The sequence below is a fragment of the Paroedura picta genome, chromosome 16 (genome assembly GCF_049243985.1).
Source record: "Paroedura picta isolate Pp20150507F chromosome 16, Ppicta_v3.0, whole genome shotgun sequence".
Taxonomy (NCBI): domain Eukaryota; kingdom Metazoa; phylum Chordata; class Lepidosauria; order Squamata; family Gekkonidae; genus Paroedura; species Paroedura picta.
In genome coordinates, this window is record NC_135384.1 from 19,034,708 (window position 1) to 19,055,413 (window position 20,706).

The 20,706-nt window shown below is 47.0% G+C and overlaps 1 protein-coding gene across 6 annotated transcripts in view; it reads right to left on the bottom strand.

Moving 5' to 3' along the window:
• Window positions 1–2,832: 2,832 nt before the first annotated feature.
• DDX42 (DEAD-box helicase 42) overlaps window positions 2,833–20,706 on the bottom strand; it is a 46,899-nt gene continuing 29,025 nt past the window's right edge. For all 6 annotated transcript variants that reach the window (XM_077314269.1, XM_077314271.1, XM_077314268.1 and 3 more), the window contains 9 exons: window positions 15,074–15,202; window positions 12,628–12,727; window positions 11,130–11,177; window positions 9,911–10,008; window positions 9,482–9,758; window positions 7,702–7,928; window positions 6,853–6,963; window positions 6,672–6,770; window positions 2,833–5,298 (listed from right to left, as the gene is read on the bottom strand). In XM_077314269.1, the coding sequence (XP_077170384.1) occupies window positions 4,648–5,298; window positions 6,672–6,770; window positions 6,853–6,963; window positions 7,702–7,928; window positions 9,482–9,758; window positions 9,911–10,008; window positions 11,130–11,177; window positions 12,628–12,727; window positions 15,074–15,202 (1,740 nt within the window). In that variant the 3' untranslated portion in view covers window positions 2,833–4,647. The remainder of the gene's footprint in view (window positions 5,299–6,671; window positions 6,771–6,852; window positions 6,964–7,701; window positions 7,929–9,481; window positions 9,759–9,910; window positions 10,009–11,129; window positions 11,178–12,627; window positions 12,728–15,073; window positions 15,203–20,706) is intronic.

Consider the following 20,706-nt stretch of genomic DNA (forward strand, 5'->3'; position numbering starts at 1 on the left):
AAGGTCTTTGTAAAAAAAAAATCTGAACCCAAAAGGAGTGATAACAATGGAAAGTGTTAAGAAGTAGACCAGTCCACACAGTCTGAGGAGCAGACAAGAGGCAACATACTTAAAATTAATAGCAGAATAAATAATAATCAATAATCAATATCAATAATCTGTCCCATCTTAATAAAACAGTAAGGGGTGTTGGGGTGGGCTCAGTCCGTGATGAGGAGGGCCAACAATTGGTCCCTTGGTCCCAGACTGACAAGTGGAGAGGCCAATTGGAAGGCGCTTTGCGCCTTCCGATTGGCCCCTCACCAGGACAGACCAAAATTCCATCCAGCCAGGGGCAATCTGGAGACATGGCTGCCAGTCTGCTCCTGACCACCGCAGGGAGAGGAGGTCAGTAGGGCAGCCAAGGGGGGTGAGAACAGAGGCCTGGACAGGCTGCGCCAGCCCTTTTCGCCCCAAGGTTGTCCTAACTTTCATGTCCAACTGTAAATTGCCTAGAACCCTGACAGACCTGGCAGGAGGCTGCAGAGTGCGCTCCCTCCCCCTCCCCCCTTCAGGCCTGCTGCGAAGGAGCCTCTGACAGGCCGACTGAGGGAAGGGAGGCCTTTGCAAGAGCAACGCAGGGGGGGCCTGAGGGCATTCCTTTTTTTGAGGGTGGGGAACTTTCCCCTTCTGCCAAACAGTTGCCTGACAGGGAGGCCACAGAAAAGCCCCTTCTCACTTAAAATACTGCTTTGGCTGAGGGTTGGACACAGCCAAGCCATGTGTCTTTCTTCTTTGCAACTCTCTGCAGATTTGAGGCCACTGCACAGTGCTATTCTGCAGATGAAACTGTTTTTTTGTCTCCTGTTTCATCTGTACAGCAACCCTGAGCAGTAGGCCTCAAGTCTTTCAATTCAACAACCTGTGTGGGAGGCCTTAAATGTTTCTTCTCTACCACAACCCTGTCCAAAGTAGCCCTTTCTGCCTAGGGAGCTGATCTTTATACTCTGCAGCTGAGCTGTAATTCTAGGAGCTCTCCAGGCCCCACCTGGACATTGGCTACCCCTGGGTTGGAAATATTCCCGGAGGTTTGGAGGTGGGACAATGCATCAGAGTCCAGCCTTCAAAGGAGCCATGTTTGCCTGCAGTTGGGAGGGAGTGGTGCAGGTGTGTCCCTCCTGGGCTATGGCCAGCCCTTACCAGCAACTGTTTGTATTCTGGGGCACAGACAGGCAAGACCAGGATCAGTCCTGTGAGTCTGGAAAGTGCAGGAAGATCTAAATAAATATTTACAGCCTGAAACTGTAAATAGTGAACAAGTAAATGACTTTTTTCAACCTTGGCCTGGCAAATAAAAAAACAGTATAAAAAACGTTACTAAGGTCAAGACTGCTGTGCACAGAGAGTCTTCCTCTTAGGGTTGCCAGCTTCCCTGTGAGGCTCTCTACCCCACCTCCCTCATGGGGATTCTGTTATGGGGAGAGAAAGGGAAGACGATTGGAAAATGCTTTGAGACATATCTGAGGCCTACTGGGTCACTACCCATTCCCAGTTCTCTCAGACCTCTCACAGCCCCACATACCTCACAGGTTGACTATTGTGGGGAGATGAATGGAAAAGGTGTTTGTAAACCGCTTTGAGACTCCTTTGGGTAGGAGTCTGGGGGTTAGTGGCCTTTCCAGCTGACCAAAGCTGACCAAAGCTCATTGCTGCTGTCCAGGCACCAATGGACATGCCCAACATTACAATGATGCCACCACATGCAACACAAGCCACCCATGCAGATCAGCACTTGCCCAAAGTACATCACTCCATTACCTTGCCCAGAACAGCGGCCTAGCATTGGTTGTATTCCTGTGTATTTACCCCTAGTAGTTCAATACAGGATAATTTTTTCCATTAGACTAGGTACTCGAAGCTGAAATAAGTGACTGACCAACTTGCATTTCCCAACACACAGCTGCAGTAAAAGAGCATGAAGCAAAAAGTGTGCTTAAAATGTTCTACTGGTCTATTTTCTTCCTGAAATTCCTCCCTCTGCTTAGATTTCAAACCCACATTTCTGTTGCAAATGAGGGTTCAGATTCCCAAAGGTAGAGGCAGAATGCCTAAGAAACAAGTGCAGGAGAACAGCAGTTTTCTCCTTTGAAAATCGTCCCCTCCTGCCAGCAGAAGCTAGAAATCTGGAACCACAGATTGGTTGACATGTATTCATTCTGGCATGTATTTTAAGGGAAAATGTGGCTGTTTTCTCCAAATAACAGCATGCCTTGTTGAAAGGGTCAGAACTAGAGAGCATCAACAAAGTCCTTGCTGCCAATGGTATTTTATGATAAAGCCCTGCATGTGCATGTATTGTGACATAATTGATGAAGTTTTTAAACACAAGGGGGTTGGATCCAGCAAGCTTTTTCACAGTCTCACTCAATTCTTCTCCCTCCTACAGCCCCAGTTCATCCATGCAGGTCCCATAATTCCCAGCATAGCCTTTTTAGGTTGTCAGAGGCAATTCCCATCCTATATTCACAGGCAGAAAAATCAGTTGCATCCAACTTGGGCAAGCAATTTCCAACAGCTTCCTCATAGTGGCTGGAACAGTACAGAAAGGGACCAAAAGGCTCTCTGTTCCAATCCACCAAAGGAGTAGCTCCAATGGGCCACAGGCAGAGAGTGAGCACTCCACATAAAACTGTCCTTTAGAATAAAAGGACTTGGGTATAAAAGGTGAGGAAGTTGCTATAAAAAAGGCAAAGGTGCTCAGAAACCCTACCCAATCTGAGTTGTGTGCATCAGCAAAGCTTACTCATTAGTGAGAGAGGGAAGAAAGACACAAAACATTCAAAAGCCAGGCAATTGTCCCAGTAATAAAAACATTTACTACAAGAGCAAGCAGAAACTAAAGGGGACAGCATGTCACAAGATCCTGATACGAGTTCAGGTAATTTTGTATAAATGATAGGCTAAAACAGATCTACTTTCAGCAAACAAGGTTATCCTACCACACTGCCCCTACAAAAGGAATTAAAGAGTCCAAGAACACTGTTTAAAAACAAAAAAGGAAGATATTTTTAAATATTGCTTCTTTCCAGATGTGTGTGAAAGACATTTTGGAAAGAGCACCACATTCTGTTTTCAAACATGTCCCACTGCTAGCATCTTTGCGCACAAGCTTCTTCTGCAATAAGTTCCAAACCTTTTGGATCCGTCCTCTCTTCCCAAATCATGACAACTTGATATGGTATGTGAAAGTTCTCTCTTTTCCAAGTCTGTGTTAACCAGGTGAGGGCAGAGAGATAGGAAACCATAAAAATACGCATCATTTACATACCAATCTACACAAGATCTCATGATCTGCCTTTCCTCATCAATTGCATGGTTAGCATTTAGATGGCCTGATCAATTATTAGCCACCCACCCCATGTTTATTCAGAGAAGTGTTAAGTGTTGAAACTGAACCACCCCTGGGAGATGGAAGCTAAAAGCTTCTGCTAAGCCTTCACTGAACAGTCGTTTTGCCACCAATTGCTATATTCTCTGCTGCTACAAAGAAATAATTTGGATGACAGGAGATGACATACTGTGTAAGAACTCAAACTGGGTATGAGGAGATGCTGCCATTCTGCCCCTAAAAAAAATTATATGAAATACAGCAGGCAGACAACTGGAAGCTCCTAGTCCAATAGAGGCCCACAAATAAGTGTCATTCAACCAGATGCTTGTATTTGCCACCTCACCCACTCAAAGACGGCTCCACTCAAATTTCCCATCTTAATGGGCTTAAGTATATAGAGAGAAATCACAGAAACTTGCAGGGTGGACTGCTTAAATGTTTCCTGCATCTCTCCTTTCTGGAAAAAAAATCTCAAGCAGAGTCTGTCAGCTATTAATACTGAGCAACAGAGGATGGTTTGATACTCTGGTCATGTTTCTCTATCTTAAGCACAGGATTCAAGCTGCAGCACCTTCACAAATCCTAGTAAAATATGGGATTTAGCAAGCTAGGGCTGATACATGGGGTGAAAAGGGTAAAAAGATTAGCTGAAGTCATGACAAGCTAAGCAAGGCTTTATATTTCCCACACCAGGCCTGAGATTTTTGCGTAGATGGCCTACTCAATTATGAATCACTCATCCCAGGGATCATCACTCCACCCATATGTTTGCTGCATGGGGTAACTGTTGGCACCCCCCCCCAATTCCTGACCACTCTTGTGGCAGACACATAAGTATATCTGGGAACAGTCAATAGTCTGTGAGTATAACCATGAGAAAGGTTTAGGGGCACCACAGTGATGACGGTGAAGACAGGGAAGCTGGGCTAGCTGAAGTCTGTGCTGATTTGTGTGGGGTGGATCTATCCAGTTCAAGACTCTTTCTGGACAAAAAACAAAAACTTAAACCAAAATGCTCCCAACCAAAACTTTCTGTTTTTGCTGAGTTGCTCAGGCGGACGGATATTGAAAGCTAGAGCATGGAGAAGTCCCATGAAAGGGAATGTTTTCCTTTTAACCAAAGCACAACACCTATGTGCCATTAAAGTGAAGCTGTCTACAAATGCACCAGCCAAGTTTGGTTGGGGAACATTCTTGTCCACTGCTTTCCTCCTCAGTGACTGCTTATTGGCAGACTGAGCCTCCTTTGTGAGGCACATTTGCCACGGCCTGGGGCTTTAGCTGTCCCATCGACTCTTCTTGCGCTTTGGGGGTTCAGGAACAGCAAAGCCATCTGTCTTGCTGTTGTCCCTGCTGTTGCCATCTTTCCTGTTCTCGCTGTTCCTGTTCTCACTATTTCTGTTTTCACTGCTGTTCCGGCTATCCCCATTATTCCGGCTGTCCCCGTGGCGGCTGCTGCTGCTTCCACCACCAGAATGTCGGCTTTCACTGTGACGATGACTGTCCCCATGGCGGTTCTCTCCATGACGATAGCTGTCTCCATGGCGCTGGCTGTCACTGTGGCGACTGCTGCCATCTCCATGGCGCTGGCTATCACTGTGGCGACTGCTGCCTCGGCTGTCGCTGTACCGTTCCCGGCCTCCTCCGCTACCTTCCCGGGAGCTGTTGCTGGCATTCACACTGTTGAACCCTTGAATTCCAGGGCCTGGGAAGGGAGGGATGCTGTTTAGGCTTCCAGAGCTTATGAAGCCTGAGAGCCCCTTTGCTGTGCTTATGGAGCTGTCAGATTTTGCCAAGTTCTGCTGTGCTGAATTTGTTGGTACGGAGTTCAAGCTGCCTGCACTGGTCCAGCCACTGGCACCTGCAGAAGAGCTGCCTGTCTTCTGGTTGCTAAAGCTGGCAGCCACAAAGTGACTCTTATACTGAGACTGTAGGAAAAGGAGAAAAAAAAGTAACTCCTTCAAAATCCCCATACAGCATGTGCAACTTTCTCACCCTGTTTTCCCTGCTTCAAGAGCATTAGATACAATCAAAGATTGGAAACTGGGGGCTTGGGTAAGACACACTTCTACTCAAAAGGTATGCCCCACTTCTCAAAGATTTCCTCCTGCTAACTGCCATCTTTTGTGCTGGAAACTTCTCATAGGCCAAGAGTGGCCAAACGGTGGCTTTCCAGATGTTCATGCTTGCCCCTGCTCATGGTCATTGTAGTCCATGGAATCTGGAAAGCCATAATTTGGCCACCCTGGGTTAGGCCAAAGTGGTCAAGACATAACACTGGCTATTCCTTTATTGACCTCTGTACATGTTTTGGCTTACTCGCTTGAACCACCTGGACGATTTGAAAGCCCCCCCCCCCCAGCTCCTCTGGCACATTTCCCTTCTGTCCTTTTCTTGAAGCCCAATCACTTGTATAGAATAGAGTTGACTTGTGATGTGCCAAAGAGATGCTGAACATAAGGTTATAGCTCCATTTTTTGGTAACCAAAACAACTGCTTTCTGAATAACGGGCTAGGCCTGACGAAAATTCAGTCTACAGGGTGAATGATGGCCATTCCAAAGCAGAGAAAGATCTTGCTAGCCTCCCTCCTCTACACAACAGCTTCTTTTATTGAGTGAATTCAAGATGAGATACCAAAACAAAAGGGGAAGTGATGAAGCTCTAATCTCTGACCTTCCAAAAGGTTGTAACGATGGTAAAGAGTCATCACTTCTTTTAGTAGTCCTCTACAGTTAAAGGTAAAGGTATCCCCTGTGCAAGCACCGGGTCATGTCTGACCCTTGGGGTGACGCCCTCTAGCGTTTTCATGGCAGACTCAATACGGGGTGGTTTGCCAGTGCCTTCCCCAGTCATCACCGTTTACCCCCCAGCAAGCTGGGTACTCATTTTACCGACCTCGGAAGGATGGAAGGCTGAGTCGACCTCGAGCCGGCTGCTGGGATCGAACTCCCAGCCTCATGGGCAAAGCTTTCAGACAGCTGCCTTACCACTCTGCGCCACAAGTTACGACCCCACAACTATGTTGAGGAGCAAAGAGAAGCCCCTCTCAAGAGAATGGGGATAAAGAAAGTCTAGCTAAAGATTCTCAACCTTTTAATCTTTAACTAGACTTTCAACCTTTTAATCTTAAGAGTGAATTCTGTTTACTGTAGCTGCCCAAACATGGTAGTCAGTCTGCTCACTATTCAATCCAGAATGGGAGAAGAGTACAGAAAAGGGTCTCTATTAATGATTGGCTCCAACTAAATACCTGGTGGAAAAGCTCTGGATAGGCAAGAAGAGATTTGTACTATATCTACCTGAAATGCTGCCTTCATTGCTGACAGTCTGTCCCCCATTGCTCCTGTTGAAGGTTTATATGCCTCATAATTGCTCATCACGCTGTTACTTCCATGATCCTGCAATGCAAAGATATTAACAGCTAGTCTGAATTTGTATCCAAAGTCAGTGAATCTAGGATAGCTACTTTGCTTTACTTACAGAACCATCAGAACCTAGGCCGGGGCGTTCTCGGTATCCTAGGCCACCACCACCGATGTTGAGTTTCTTTCCCTTTCCTCCTTTGAAACGGGATTTTCGGAACCAAGCATTCTTCAAATGAAAGAGGGCAGCAACATAAGTAAAAGAAATGTCTGTGAGGCACAAGCATTTATTTGTGGCCTGGCATTTATCTAGGCTCCAAGCTGGAAATGTAAAAGCAATGCCAAAAAAAAGGTGCATGTTATGAAGGAAAGAAAAATGCACAATTCTACACTGCATATTTTCCTCAAAAGTAATAGACAAAAATTTAAGAGAGATTATTTTAATATATAATGCAGAAACCCCAACAGAGGGGAAAACAAACTCTGAATATGCATTGCTTTTGAGAATATGTGAGATTCTCCCAATTGTGAGAATCAGACTAGAAATACTGCTTCAAACTGGGATTTCCACTGTAGAAAAGCCAGGCTGACAGCAATCTATCTCCACAAAATGTTGTCTTTACTAAAGCCTCCATTCCATATGGGTTTTTATCCATGTAAGTCCCATGATCTGTAGCACAGTATTTTTAGAATGGTTGCAGGGGCTCCCTTCTACCTTATTTATTTTAAACGAGTCGAAGACCTGGCTGGATCCAATCTACTGACCAGCTGAGATTGAATGAAAAACATGCCTCCAGGTCTCCTTTAGTAGACTGATCACTGGACAGTGTGCTGCTAAAACACCAACCAAACACAAATTTGAAAAATGAGTATCTACCATCAATTTGAGGTAGCTCACTTTCAGATCCAGAATGCAAGTTTCAGGAAACGGAAAGGCAATGACACTTCTGAATGCATGCATCATTACCTGCATGGCTAAGTCTAAGAGATCCTTTGAAACATGTTGATTGGCTCCTTCCAAATTCCGAACAAGGTCTCCAGCAAAGTTGCTGTCTTTGGGAGTTAGTAAGGTGTAGGCCACGCCTTTCTCGCCTGCTCTGCCTGTGCGACCAATTCGGTGGGTGTGGGTATCAATGTCACGAGCCACGTCATAGTTGATCACAGTCTTTATGGAGGGGATATCCAAACCACGAGCTGGGGTATAGAACAAGGAAAGCCATGTCTGGAGTCAAGACTTCACTCAGCTTGCACCTTCTCAAGTCTAGTCAAATCTGTCTTGTCTCCATGTAGGAAAACCTTGGTTGGTAGCTGACAGTAACCACTTAATCCCAAAAAAACTTCCATGCAGACTGACTACAGGCTTTGATCAAAATGGTTTGTAAGCAGTCAAATCTACTGGCAGTCAAATAAGTCTTGCTTCCCTCTCCTGTTGAAGCCCACTAAACTGCTCCCACCACCCATCCCATCTGGTTAATGGAGGTCAATGAACCTACAGGAATAACCTGAGGCTAAGAAGTCTGCGGAAAGCCAACCCCCACCCCCCTTCCCCAAAGACAGAAATGCCCTTAAGTCTTTGGAGCTGCTTTGTAGATATAAGCCATTCTTACTCCAAAGAGATGCCTTTTGGGATTGGAATAATATTGCACTGAGGTCTAAAATAGGCTAATAGTACACATCTTTTAAGTTCAGCACACCAGGAAGTTTAAAGAAAAGCTGAAGAGACAGCCAAACGCAGGGCGTACTGGCCAATTTTTGCTTTCAAATTAGAACAGAGGCAAACGAAAACTATCAAATAAGACAAACTGGGTTGACAGCTATAGACTCTCAACCAAAAACAGTCCAAGAAATACAACTTAAGTTTCAGATGGCAGCTGTGTTGGTCTGCAGCTCCCTTTGACACTCGAAAGCTCATGCCCAGAAAATGTTATTGGTCTCTAAGGTGCTGCTGGATTCATATCTAACTATGTAAGGATGTCAAACAAGTTCCCTACCACAATACAGTGGTTAAAACACAGATCTGCACATTATCAAAACTGTCTGTGCTAAATGCAGGCACTTGAGGGGGGGGGGAAGAACTTGGGGAGGGGGGGAAGAACTGCCAAAGCAAATCTCACCAATCCAGAGAAGGCTCCAGCCCTCATGCTCCTAAACTTGAAGGGGGGGGGGAGAACAGGGGGAATTGAAGAAAAAGCCAGGAGGAGAGAGGGCAGTCTGCAAGTATCAGAATTAAATGTTAGTGGGGTCTTGTAGTCTTACTGGGAGGGAAGCAGCATAATCTCCCATTGGCCAGTGGCATCTCTAGGTGGTGGTACGGCCTAGAATATCCTTCTCATGTTTGCAGCTGCCAGCTCATTTTATGCCATGTATGGACACTTCAGGAAAGGAAGATAGGTTGGCAGGCAGGTGAAAGCTAGCAGATAGGAAAAGGTTGGGAGGTCCAGCATAGGATTCAACAAAAGAAGAAAATCACAATTGGGCCAAGGTCACCCAACTGGCTGCATGTGGAGTGGGGAATCAAACCCAGTTCTCCAGATTAGAGGCTGCCACTCTTAACAGAGTGCTGCCACATGGGGTATTTATGGGATTTTATGTGATTTTACTTTGATTTTATATTTTATTGTGAACCGCCGTGAGACCTTTTGGCGAACAGCGGTATATAAATCCAATTATAAATAAATAAAATAAATAAACCACCTTGCTGGCTCTGTAGTCTCAGCAGCCAAGAAGGGGCTCCTGGGCCCTCTTACCTGCCACATCGGTAGCAACCAGAACTGGGAAGGTGCCCTTCTTGAAATCGGAGATGACTTTGTTCCTTTCGCTCTGGTCCATGTCGCCATGCAGCAGTCCCAAACTGTGCCCTTCTTGCTTGAGGTTATTGGCCAGTTCCTCAGCGTTTGCCTTCTTGGTGACAAAGAGGAGGACACTCCCTGAGGAAGTGAATTCCACAAGGCAACTGGTCAGCCAGTTCCACTTGTTGGGGCCAGAAGAGAGGATCTCCACAATTTGAGTAATATCTTCATTTGCCTGTTTGGATGGAGGAGGGGGGAATGGAGAAAGACGAAAGCAAGTCAGAAATTAGCAATGCACTGCAACTGTCTCTACAGAAGGCTGGGAGAAATGTACACCCCAACATTTACTCCATATCCAGTTTTTTCCCACAAAACTTGAAATATTACCTCTCCAATGTCGCCCTGCACCACACGAATCGGATCAATCAGAATGTCTCTGGCCAGTTTCTCGATCTTCTTCCGAAAGGTTGCACTGAATAACAAAGCTATTAAGCCAGGAAAGCAGAGCTTAGTTTATTGGGGTGGTGGGGGTGGGTGTTTGATGCTGGAAGAAAGGTTATGATCCTAAAGCAAAGTCTCCAGAAATGAGTCCCGTGACATTCTGCATGTGCTCAAAGATAGCCTGTTCCCAAATAGGTCAATGGAAAGATGCTTCCAGCTTGCATATGATATGGCACTGAAGGTCAAAGCATGACTTCTCAAACAACCTCCAATGGGGCTCAACAACAAAAGAGGCAGCAAAGCTGGCAGTGTCTGATCACACAATGAAATTATTATGTTTGCTCAAGTAAAGGTAAAGGTATCCCCTGTGCAAGCACAGAGTCATGTCTGACCCTTGGGGTGACGCCCTCCAGCGTTTTCATGGCAGACTCAATACGGGGTGGTTTGCCAGTGCCTTCCCCAGTCATTACCGTTTACCCCCCAGCAGCAAGCTGGGTACTCATTTTAATGACCTCGGAAGGATGGAAGGCTGAGTCAACCTTGAGCCGGCTGCTGGGATCGAACTCCCAGCCTCATGGGCAAAGCTTTCAGACGGCTGCCTTACCACTCTGCGCCACAAGAGGCTCTACCTTTACCTTGCTCAAGTATTATACCCTAAATTCCTTCTAATCCAAGCCAGGCAAGATGTTGTGGTAGAGGCTAGCCTGCCCCTAATATGTTGGCTGTAGGAATTTGCTATGCTAGGAAAAGTGAGCAAGTTAGCACTGTTGATACCACAGAACCCTTGGCTTACTATTTAAGCATTAATAAAATGAAGACAGAGGTTGGCTAGGAATGTGGGGAAAGCGATCATTATAAGGCAATGCAAAAACGAGGGGAAATGAAGAGGCAATGGCTGGTGGAACTACAAGCTTCCTGTACATGAACAACTACAGCAAGTCCTGGAAATTGGTTAGAACTGGAATGGATAAGGGTTAGTGAAAGCAGGTTAAATATGTTTAATATCCCAACTTCATTTCTAAGTACAGAAAAGAGATTCTGAACCCAAATGGGACAAGCCAGCATCTCTTATCAAAGAAGAGACATCTTGACAGAGGCAAGTGTCTCTTAGGTCTCATTAAAAGCCTATTTCAAATTATTACACGTTACAGAAGCCCAAACTCACTCTGCCTTTCAGGTCGTACATGGCTGGCGACTGACCGAACTTGGTATTCTAAGGGAAGAGAAGAACAGAGTTCCAGTGAGAATTCCATTTGCTCTGACATATACCAAAAAACAGCCCTGTTGAGATTTCTAAGCAACTAAATAAAGCATGGCATACAGCTGAAACTAAACCTGCTAAATTCTGGGGTGCTGCACTTTTACTTCACCAAATGCTGAACCATCTCCAAACTCCAGGAATCCTTGAATGCAGTGCTAATATATTTGCCTTTAGACTCAAGTTATATAAAAAGACAAGGTAAAAGAAATTCAAGTATCCTTTGTATACATTACCAAAAGGGCGTTAATCAGGAAATTATGAAGCTAGACATTTTAAATGGCAGATAAGATATTTGATCTTTGTTTTACTATTGCCCTGAAATTAAGAGCAAGCCACGGCCATAGGCTACAGAGATATTCCAGCTTTATTTTTGCTGGATCAAATCATGAAGACAAAGCTACCTACCAAGGTGAATCACTACCTTTTCCCAACACTAGGAACTGTGCATAATGAAAGGGGAGAACATTCAACTAAGTTGTATCAAATGATTTTAGATTTTGCAGAAACTGTATTTTAGGAGACTTGGGTTCCAGCATGTGACTATTACAATACAAGGAAAAAGGTTTTTCTTCTGATGAGTGACATACCATGCTCTTCCTTGAAAGGCACGTAATATTGAATTTTGGTAATATGGAACTATACTGAAATTGAAAGAGATCAGTTAAACTAAAAAACAAATCAAGAAACAATTTGGAATTGTGTGAGCATAAACATATATGCACCATCCTTGGCCTGTTTCTACCATGGCCAAGAAACAGGCAGTGCAATACAGTTGGGACAAGATGGTACCAGTTCTCAATGTCTGTCCTGCCAGTCACGGACAGACAAGATATAGCTGCAGAGTCAGGGGCTCCAGGCCAACTCTGCAGCAACTACCATGTCTCACCTTCATCTGAAAAGTGTGAAACAAATTGAGAGAGTGTGACACTCATAACAATCTTCTTGGCCACAACATCTTCTTGGCCTGAGCAAGCATAATATTTTGGAAGGGAGCTGGGAATTGAGCTTTGACATATTTCTGAAGTTCCAGAGGTTGGGAGTGCCCACCTAGGACCATCTGAAGATCAAGAGCACCACTTACAACTAACACAGAGAATGCCACAGAAATGCGCCTCTTTGTGTTGCATTATTCCTGATTTCCCAAATGTTTGCTACTCTGCACTGGGTAAATTGTTTTCGTTCCCCTCCTAGTTGTTATTTCCAAATCCAAGGGTCTTGGATTTTGCCCCACTACTGTAATCTAAAATAGCCAGTACAAGACTGCCAGTACAAGAACTTTACATTCTTTTACTAATGTGTTTGCTAAGCTGCACTGGGAGCCTTGGAGGACAATGTGAACCTGGGAACATGGACCAGGCCTGTAGCACATCCATACTGTGGCTGCTTCTATTGCATAACCTACCAAAACCCATGTCAAACATTCTGTCAGCTTCATCAAACACAAGATAAGTGACCCTCTGGAGGTTTGTAGCTTTCTTCTTCACATGATCAATCAGCCGGCCCTGAATGGAAATAATGTAACAGCAAGCCTATTAGCATCAAATATCTTAACCCACATCACAGAAATCTCTAGATCACTGAGCTTAAACAGTGAAAAGATCATCCTTATTCTTATTCCTTCTTTTGTTACCGGGACTCATTTCTGAGCATAAGCATCCCCGAAGTGGATGGTGGATGCTGATTTTAGTCCGCCAATAGACCAAGGGGGGGGGGGGAGGGGTCCAGATCTTCCTCAGTATGCCAGCTTCAACCATAGGCCTGGCGGAAGTGCTCCATCTTGTAGGCCCTGCGGAACACCGAAAGCTCCTGCAGGTCCCGTAGCTCTTCCGGGAGCTCATTCCACCAGGCAGGGGCCAGGACCGAAAAGGCCAGACGCGCTTCCCAAGGACCAGGTATGGCCAGCAAGTTTGCACCCACAGAGCGTAGAACTCTGTGGGGGGCATAGGGCAGCAGGCGGTCCCTCAAGTATATGGGTCCCAGACCACACAGAGCCTTAAAGGTGAGTACCAAAACCTTGAACTGGATCCGGGCAGCAACCGGCAACCAATGCAGCTGCCTCAGCACAGGCTGGATATGGGCCCTCCAAGATGTCCCCGTGAGGACCTAGCAGCTGCATTTTGTACCAGCTGTAACTTCTGGATCAGGCTCAGGTGTAGGCCCGCGTAAAGCGAGTTACAGAAATCTATTTTCTGACTGTCACATGAATCACTGTGGCCAGATGTTCATGTTCAGGGGACAGGTAGGGCGCTAGTAGCCGAGCCTGGTGAAGATAGAGGAGAGCAGGATGCTGTTCCCATTGGCTGCAGAGGAAAGGACACGCAGTAATGGGTTTAAAATATAAGTACAACGATATAGGCTAGATATCAGGAAAAAAATTTTCAGAGTCAGAGTATTTCAGCAGTGGAATAGACTGCCTAAGGAGGTGGTGAGCTCCCCCTCACTGGCAGTCTTCAAGCAAAGGTTGGATACACACTTTTCTTGGATGCTTTAGGATGCTTAGGGCTGATCCTGCGTTGAGCAGGGGGTTGGACTAGACGGCCTGTATGGCCCCTTCCAATGATGATTCTAAGATGAAGAAAGGCCTGGCTGGCTGCCTTCTTGACCTGTGCATCCAGTGTTAGTGAGGCATTCAAGGTCACACCCAAATTCCTGGCTTGGGATGCAATGACCAATTGTGGCCCTGCCAAGGTGGGAAGTGTGCTTCATGACCAGCCCTCCTATCCCCTAGGCATAGAACCTCCGCCTTGGAGGGGTTGAGTTTAGGTGACTCTGCTTGAGCTACCCAGCCACGGATTCCAAACATCGGGCAAATAGTTCCGGGGGAGAGTCCGGGCGGCTGTCCATTGGGAGATACAGCTGGGTGTCATCTGCATATTGATGACAACCCAAGCTGTAACTCCACACCAGCTGGGCCAGAGGAAGCATAAAGATATTGAACAGCATGGGGGAGAGAACCAAGACCTGTGGAACCCCGCAAAGAAGCCGGACTGGCCTCGATAACTCTCTAGTCTCTGTTTAAAAATTTCCAAAGATGGAGAACCCAGGAAGCCTATTCCACTGAGAAGCCACTCTAAGAGTCAGGAACTTCTTCCTGATGTTTAGACAGAATTTCTTTTGAATTAATTTTATCCCATTGGTTCTGGTTCGTCCCTCTTGGGCAAGAGAGAACAACTCTGCTCCATCCTCTATATGGCAGCCCTTTAAATACTTGAAGATGGTTATCAGATCACCTCTCAGTTATCTCCTCTCCAGGCTAAACAGACCAAGCTCCCCCAACCATTCTTCATACGTCTTGGTCTCCAAACCCCTCACCATCTTTGTTGCCCTCCTCTGAACAAGCTCCATTTTGTTTACATCTCTCTTCAACTGGGGTGCCCAAAACTGAACACAGTACTCCAACTGTGGACGGACCAGAGCAGAGTAAAGTGGTACCATCACCTCCCATGATCTGGACACGATATTCTGTTTGATACTCTGTCTTAACCTTCAGGTAGTTAATTAAACTTCATTTTGGCTAAATTTATTTCCCCCCTCTTCATTTTTAGTTGTGGGAAAAGTAGAACAGTCAGCCAACACAATTAAGAGGGGAAAAATAAGTATTTGAGGGAAGATGTTTTGCCCCAGGAAATAGTTTGGTTGCTTCAAAGTCTGATAAGCCCCTCAGAAGCAAATTACTTCCAAAGATCTAAAACCCCACCCCTTTCCAACCTGAGACTTTACTCCAGCGTGCATCACAACTGTCTGAATTTAGGAAGATGACAATGAGCTAGGATCAAAAGATTCAGAAACGTGAGAAGCTGAACTCTTCAAATCCCTTGTGGCAGCAAGGCATCTGGAGAAGTACTCACTGGGGTGCAGACTACAATCTCTGCTCCTTCTTGCAAAGCTTTTGCTTGCTCCCACATGCTTCCTCCACCGTACACTGCTACAGAGCGCAGGTTGTAAGCTTTCCCAAAGCGTTTGCATTCAGCATGAATCTAAAGGAAGACACAGTTATAGAACATCAATACGATGGTAACAAAAAGTAAGGAGAGAGCAGGAGTTCCAAATTCATACATCTTCCCCAGCAATTTAGAGACATGGACACACAGAGTGAATGGGATGGGTACTGCAATCCACCCCATTAACAGCAGCACTTTTCTAATGCACAGTGAGCCTCTTGCTACAGCAAGAATAATAGTTGGAAGGCCACCTACTGCAAACCCCTGCTCAATGTAGGATCAGCCTAAAGCATCCAGGATAAGTATCTGTCTAGTTGTTGCTTGAAGATTGCCAGTGAAGGGGATCTTCACTTAGGCAGACCTTAGGCAGCCGATTCCACTACTGAACTACTCTGACTCTGAAATTTCCCTGATATCTAGTCCATATCACTCCACACGTCATTTAAACTCATTACTGCGGGTACTATCCTCTGCTGCCAACAGGAACCACTCCCTGTCCTCCTCTAAGTGGCAACCTTTCAAATATTTAAAGAGAATAATTATGTCCCCTCTCAACCTCCTCTTCTCCAAGTTGAACATTCCCCTCAGCCTTTTTACAAACAGCTTGGTCGCCAGGCCCCAGGCCCCAGACCATTCTCACTACTCTCTTCTGAGGAAACTCTTCTAATGGTAGACGGCTCACCAGTGCCAGAAGAAAGTGCCATTATTAGCAAAACGGAATGTAAGATCCATCCCACTACCAGCTTTCTGATTTTGTAGGGTTCATCTGTGTTTGTGCTAACATGGGTACAGTGAATAGCACACTCTCCTGGCCCGTGTCCAGCACACCACATCATATGGTTACAGTGAGAGCACAGTGCTTGATCATATCCTAATGTCTGACCCTTAAACATTACACAATAGCTAATGTATAATTAACAACGTATCAGCATACAGCTGCGTAAAAAGCAGCCTTGTATAACTATGCACATACGCAATGGTAATTTTATGTTTCAATAAAAAATGGCCTCTTGAGATTTATTTATATTTTAATTTATATACCACCAGTCTCAAAGACTCACAGCGGTTGGCAGGGCCCTTAGCTCTTTCGGGAGCTCATTCCACTAGGCTTGGGCCAGGGCCGAAAAGGCCCTGGTCCTGGTTGAGGCCAGGTGAATGTCCCAGGGGCCCGGGACGACCAGCAGGTTCATACCCACAGAGCGGAGTGCCCTGCAGGGGGCATAAGCAGACAAGCGGTCCCGCTGATACGCAGGGCCCAAGCTGCGTATAGCCTTAAAGGTTAAAACTAATACCTTAAACTTGATCCAGAAACAGACCAGTGCAGATGATGTAACACTGGCTGAATGTGGGCCCTCCAAGATGTACCAATGAGGACCTTTGCAACCACATTTTGTACCAGCTGTAATTTCTGGGTCAAAGCTAAGGTCCATGTAAAGCAAGTTACAGTAGTCTAGCCTGGAAGTGACCGTTGCATGGATCACTGTGGCCAGATGATCAGAGGACAGGTAGGGCGCTAGGAGCCGTGCTTGGTGCAGATGAAAAAATGCCGTTTGGGCTACCTGCCACGGTGCTAATAAAGCTGTTCTGACTGAGCAGTGATATCAGGGCTCTCAGCCTCACCCACCTCACAGGGTGTCTGTTGTGGGGAGAGGAAAGGGATGGTGACTGTAAGCCGCTTTGAGACTCCTTCGGGTAGAGAAAAGTGGCATATAAGAACCAACTCTTCTTCCTCTTCTTCTACTACTACTACCACCACCACTACCACCTGTGTGACCTGAGCCTCCATGGAGAGGGAGGCATCAAAGACCACCCCCAAATTCCTGGTAGTTGGTGCAGGTGTCAATTGCATCCATCCAGGCATGGGAGACGCGCTTCCTGATCCCGTCTTCGTCTCCCCAGCCACAGGACCTCTGTCGTGGAGGGGTTGAATTTGAGGCAGCTCTACCTGAGCCATCCAGCCACTGCTTCGAAATATGTGGCTAATGTTACCAGGGGAATGTCCAGCCGTCCATCAGGATATAGAGCTAGGTGTCATCCGCATATTGCTGACGGCCCAGACCATAACTCCGGACTGGGTTAGAGGGCACATGTAGATGTTGAACAATATGGGGGAGAGAACCGCCCCCTAAGGGGACCCCATGGGGTCCGATAACTCATCCCCCACAGCAACCCTCTGTGACTGGTTCTGGAGAAAGGAGACCAGCAATTGTAGCACAGTCCCCCTAATCCCGGCTCCAGTGAGGAGGTGGGCCAACTTGTGGTTAACCATGACAATGTGGACAATAGATCTAAAGTACAAGGATGGCCGACCCACCCGGGTCCAACTGGCATCAGATGTCATCCGCCAAGGCGATCAGTGCGGCCTCCACCCTGTGGCCAGGTATAGTCCAGGGCCAAGGTTTAGGTCCAGGGCCAAGGTTTCCTCCAATAATGATAGGAGGTGGTCTGCCGCAGCCCGCTGCACTAGCTTACCCAGAAACGTGAGATGCGAAACTGGACGGAAGTAGCGGGGTCCTGCAGAACCAACTATGTTTCTTTCAGTAGAGGGTGAACCATTGCCTCCTTGAGCCTCTCCGGGATCTCCCCTGAAGTAAAGGAGGGGTTCACAATTTCCCTTAAGGGGCCTCTTACCCACTGGTTGCCCAACTTGAACAGCCAGGACGAGCCAGGATCTAAGGGGCAAGTGGTTGCCCTTACTGAATCCAGCAACTTTTCCACTTCGGTTATCGAGAGCCATCTGGAAGTGATGGAGCTTCCAGTTCACAAACTGTATCAATCATGGCAGGAAGGGCCTGGCGGAGTGACTGGACTTCGTCTGCAAAATAGCTCGATAATGCCACACAACTCAAACACACTTTCCCTAACTGTCCTTGAGGGCAGCAAGTGACCTAATCACTTTAAGCCAGCGGTTCTCAACCGCTCTGATGCTGCAGCGGGGTCAGCGGTGGTGTATGCACATGGGCAGCATGTGCGCACATTCACACTGGAGTACAGGCACACAACAGTCAGGGCAGCACGGAAGTGGCCATTGCAATGGCTCTGCGACAGCTGCCTCCACATGCTGCTGCCACGGCACCCAACCTGGGGACCCCACAGAATGGGCCAGGTGTCTCCAAATGGGGTTGCGACCGCTAGGTTGAGAACCACTGCTCTAAACAACTGTGCCAGGCGAGAACTTGTGGACACAATTTCTGTGGCGTAGAAGTCTTTTTTTGCTTCTCTCACTGCATTCTCATATGCCTTCATAAGCGTGCAATGAGATGTCCTAGCCACCTTATTGCGAGTCTCCCTCCACACCCACTCTAGCCATCCCTCTTCCTCTCCCAACCAGGCCACCACCTGTGGAAACCCCACGGGTGGGGCCTCCATGGACCTCCGTACTTCACCACCTGCCTATTATCGAATCTCCTCCCACTGCTATATCTCCCTTGGCTCAGAATCACTGATATCTGGGTCAAGGGCAGGATCCCCTCCCTATTACCCCCGCTCCTATCGCCTCAACTGCATTGTGATGGCCCAGTAGGGCAGACCATAATCTGGCTAGAAAACCAATAGCTGCCTAAATATTCACTCTCCCACACCCAACCATACTAAACCCACTCTAAAACTCCCCTCTCATTAACACATCTAATAACAACCCCAGGGATCCCACTGCTACATCCCACTGGGTAGTCAATGGTTGCCTCCACTGCCAAACACCAACTAAATTAAAAAACCCACCACCCCGGCTAGGATGATTTATTGTCAGAAGGTGCTTCCACCACCAGCCAGGAGATGGTGGCAGTAGATGTCCAAAGATTTCCTCCAAAGCTGCAGATGATTCTCAGCTCAGGCTCCACCCACAGACGTCGCCTCAAACTCCACAGGCAGCTGTAACACCTAATTGGCTCTACTCTGGAATATCTAGATGGTATTAGAGGGGGAAAGGGAAGACCATCCAAGATCTCATCCTCCCCTCAGACAATTCCAAGTAGGCACACTCCTTTCCTTGAGTCCGAGCGACTCTCCTTCACTCTGCCACAGCTAGGGGGCTCACCGGGCTCCACGATGGTCTGCACACCAGCATCAACCCTGCAAAGACGGAGGTCCTGTGGTTGGGTAGGAAGGGACCATGGGAGGAACTTAGTGACTCACTCCGCCAGGAACCTGGGCGTGATTCTGGATCCTTCCCTTACAATGGAAGCCCAGGTCACCAAAGTAGCGCAACTGGCATTTTATCACCTCCACCAAGCCAAACTACTAGTGCCCTACCTGGACCCAGGGCACCTAACCACAGTGATCCATGGGATGGTCACCTCTAGACTGGACTTTTGCAACTCGCTTGACACAGGCCTACCCTTATCCTTGATCCGGAAACTACAACTGGTGCAGAATGCCACGGCCCGGATCCTCACTAAGACATTATGGAGATCTCAGCTGGCTCCCAGTTGAATTCCGGATTAAGCTTAAGGTTTTGGTAATCACCTTTAAGGCCATATGTGGTCTGGGCCCAGTGTATCTGAGAGACCGCCTCCCTGCCTATAACCCCAGAAGAGCTCTATGCTCCACCACCTCCAACTGGCTACGGATCCCTGGCTCCAATCAAATTGTCAGTAGCCAACCAGATACCTTGCTGGGTAAAACCCCCATCTGGTCCTGACCACTTTCTAAGAAACATTTGGTGGGCACCAGGAAATGTGTCAGCAGGCCCCATGCTGGGGATTCCTGAGCTATGTCATATGGCAGTATCTTATATGTAAAATGTTACTAAATAGGTTTTATGTCATGGCCACGTCTCCAGAGGGTGCCTCTGCGCCACTGCCTGAGCTCATTCTGCCAGCTCCCTCAGAGGAAGAAGTGGAGGAGCTGGAGCAAAGCAGCAGTGTGCTGCTTAGAGAGGCAAGTCCCGATAGGGAGCCACAACCAGGTCCCAGCCAGACAAGCACCATGCCCTCTGCACCAGCATTACCTCAGCCTGCAGCAACACCCCTGAACAGCCCAGACTCAGGTGGGGCTCATTCATCGGGGGAAGGCTGAGTGCCAGGTGCAGCCACTTGGTGTGACAGCTCAGCTTGTTCTTAAGCACAGCCAAAGTGCTTCCCAGTGTGGCTGCAACTTTGTGCACATGTCCACCCATTGCCTTGACTGGTTTCCTGCTCCCCGACGCTTTGGCGAAGCTCTGCTTGACTGATTCCCGGATTGACCCTGCTTCACCCGACTAGACTACGCTTTGATTGAATGCTCCACAGATTTCTGGATTGACCTTGGTAAAGATAAACGACAACTCTTTCAGACTTCATCCACTAGCAATTCCTGATAAAACCCGGACTGGACTTTTGACTACTCTCTGGTACATGCTTTGAACTTGCTTGACTTTGTAACCGTGCTTGTCCTTGCACTAACCCTGCGTGTGCCAGGCTAGGGCAGCATATTTTACATGGAACACAGACTGGAGGTCCTATCAGAATTTTATTATGTTACCAACTCAAGCAGCAAATCCCAAGAGTCCCCCACAGCAGAATCCAATGGGCTGTCTACCTATTCACAGTCAGTAAGTTCTA